We start from the raw sequence: 2,864 nt of genomic DNA on the forward strand, positions 1-2,864 counted from the left end.
GTAGGGAAATGCACATGTGTGTTCAAGTGGCCATGCCCTCTGGGAGAAAAATAACCCAGCAACAACCAGGTTAAATGTCTCCAAAGAGAGTTTCTCCTGGAAGACTGTCTCACACTTTCCTCCAGCTTACTTTCTCCTGGGGACCAGGAGGAATGGAACCACGGAAAAGGTCACTGCTCTGGAAGACGTGGCGAGGGAAGCTGCTCCCCGCTATCCCAGAGACAGGCAGGAGAGGGGAGGGGAGCTGCTCCCTTTTGCTTCTCTCACCAGTGTGAGAAGCAGGCAAGGGCTTGCCATGCTGGTCCTTCTGCTTGGCTCCTAGGCACCAGAGCTGAGGGCAGGTAGTGCTGTCCATCTGCCTGCTTCCCCTTTCCTTCCTGCTGTCCAACTGAACAGGGGGGTAGGCATCAAAAAAATTGAAAAGATGGCCCAGCTGGCAGCCCCTCTGGCTTCCTCTTGCTCCCCCCACTCCCTCCTCACTGCCCAGCTGAACATCAGGGGCAGAGATTTAAAAGCTGGATGGGCCAGAACCTGGCATGTGAAGGCTGTCTCCATGCCCAGTTCCCATTTCAAAGCTGGAAAGGCTGGGAGTCAGGCTTGGCTTCCTCTCGCTGTGTGCACTGCCCTGCTGACCTGGAGCAGTTCTGGGTGAGGCAGGCTGCTTTGCCACTGCGGAGAAGTGCACCCACCTTGTCCCACACTGCTCTCGACCAGCCCATAGCAGCGTGGGGTGAGGCTGGCTGCTGTGTCCCTACAGCCAGGCTCCTAGAGCTCCAAATTGAGTCAGCTTAATTTGTGGCACAATGGCCAAAAAGTTTGGCCCTCGCTGTTCTAAATTAATGGCTGGTCTCAAGATCCAGGGAGAGGAAAACGAGACTTGTCCAGACTGACAGAGTTGGCAACACTTCACAGTTCAGTGCATTTAATATTCTGCTCTTTGGGGCAACGCACTGAGGCCTGATGCAGGAACAGAATTTCCTGAACGAACAGGAAGGCTAATCTTGATGGTGTTGAGGCAGATTGTTTTTTGGGTTCAAGGTGTCAACTGGACACGCCAAACAAACCCACACAAAAAAGTATAACAACCTGAAACCTCCAGTAACTCAATAGGATTTCAGCCTTGCTGTTCTGTGATCAGGAAGGGGTAACACTGTGGGGAATTTTAGGCTGCTTAGCTCTGCGTCGGAAGCTCCTAGTGTTAGGTTTTAAATTCCCTGTCAGCTGCATCATCACCATTTGTATTAGAGAAATGCTAAAAGACCCCAACTAAAACCTCCCTCCACAGTGCTAGGTGCTGTACAAACCCATATTGACAGTCCCAGTCCTGAGATGCTTCTGATATAAACAGATAAAGATAGTAAGGAAAGGGAAGTAGAAGCACAGAGAAGTGAAATGTTTTGCCAATAACCACACAGGCCAGTCAGCCGAAGAATGGGGGAGTGAGCATCTGTTTCCTGAGTCGCAGTCCAGTGCTCCACGTCGTGGCCTCTGCTGCCTCTAGACAGCAACAGATGCTCTTAAAAAATGTCCTCCACTCCTCCCAGTTGAGGTACACATACATGTCGGATAGCACAAGTTTGTCCCTTTTCTTTTCAGCATCATTGTTCACCTTCAGTTTAAATCCAGAGAAATTCTGCATGTGCATCAAATGAGGAAAATCAGATCCATTTAGATCCATAATGATCTGAACAAGTATTTAGCATGGCTCTGGAAAAAAACTCTCGTGCCTGTGAGCCTTGATTAGGCTGATGGGCTCAGTGCCATTTCCAGCCATCAAGCTGGGACTCAGCTGAGCACCAGCATCTTCAAATCTGCCTGAGCATACTGTTGCTCTGAAGTGCTTCCCAGCTACTGGAGGAACACCACGCAAATTGTTGGCGATTTAAACAGTTCATTACATTTACTTCAAGTAATCTTGATATAATCAGTCTCATTGATTTTTTTTTGTTTGTTTGTTTGTTTTTGTGGGCTTCCTTTGCAGGTTTTGATTATTTTGAAGCCAGTGCCAAAGAGAACATCAATGTGAGGCAGGTCTTTGAGCGCCTAGTGGACGTCATATGTGAAAAGATGTCGGAGAGTATAGATTCTGACCCTTCCCGAGGCTATTCTGGGAACAACATGCGACTCACAGACAACCTGCCCCCTGTGCAGCAGCCCTGTTCCTGCTAGTGACCTTTCTGTCTGAGAAATCTCTCTCTACCCCCCCACCTTCTCTGAACACGTGTTATCTGTTCACATGTGATGGTGTATTATGTAGTCTAAAGACAGAAACTTCATGGGAAAATGGATGTGTTTGTGAAATGTCCTGGAAAGTCTCATACTTTCTATTTTTTTTTATATATATATATATAGATATATATAGATATATTGTATGCATCTAAAATGTGAAAAATAATAAATATTGCAAGTGTACCTAGTGTTACTGTGTGAGTTGCCCTACTGAGTAACAGTTTTATAAATGTATTTTTAAATGACTCCTGCAGAGAAGGTTGCATGTTCTTTTATTATAGGTCCTTTTGCTGCATAGATACTGCACCAGCACGCAGCCCGATGTCTGATAAATGTCAGGGTTCATTAAAAAAACAATCAGGAAGGAAAAGAGTTTGAAGGAGAAGAAAAAAACCCAGTGTCATCTGACAGAGCAGGAGGCAGAATCTTGATTTACATTCACAAAAGCCTAGATTTCAAGGAGTTTAGTGATTTACCTAAAGGAGTTAAAGGTAGGAGAGGGCAATGTACTGGAAATAGGAATGCACCGATATTTTCTTGGCTGATACTGATAGCCGATTATTAACCAACTAGATCGGCTAATGCTGGTCTGATAACCGATTTACTCTAGTTAAATCAGCGGGGCAGGGAGCGGG

The 2,864-nt window shown here is 46.3% G+C and overlaps 1 protein-coding gene across 1 annotated transcript in view; it reads left to right on the forward strand.

The window, feature by feature from the left end:
- RAB3B (RAB3B, member RAS oncogene family) overlaps positions 1–2,301 on the forward strand; it is a 117,569-nt gene extending 115,268 nt beyond the window's left edge. Inside the window, exon 6 of the mRNA XM_006035181.2 lies at positions 1,982–2,301. Coding sequence (XP_006035243.1) covers positions 1,982–2,169 — 188 coding nt within the window. The 3' untranslated portion in view covers positions 2,170–2,301. The remainder of the gene's footprint in view (positions 1–1,981) is intronic.
- Positions 2,302–2,864: the final 563 nt, after the last annotated feature.

This window comes from Alligator sinensis, unplaced genomic scaffold (genome assembly GCF_000455745.1).
Source record: "Alligator sinensis unplaced genomic scaffold, ASM45574v1 scaffold63_1, whole genome shotgun sequence".
Classification (NCBI taxonomy): Eukaryota; Metazoa; Chordata; order Crocodylia; family Alligatoridae; genus Alligator; species Alligator sinensis.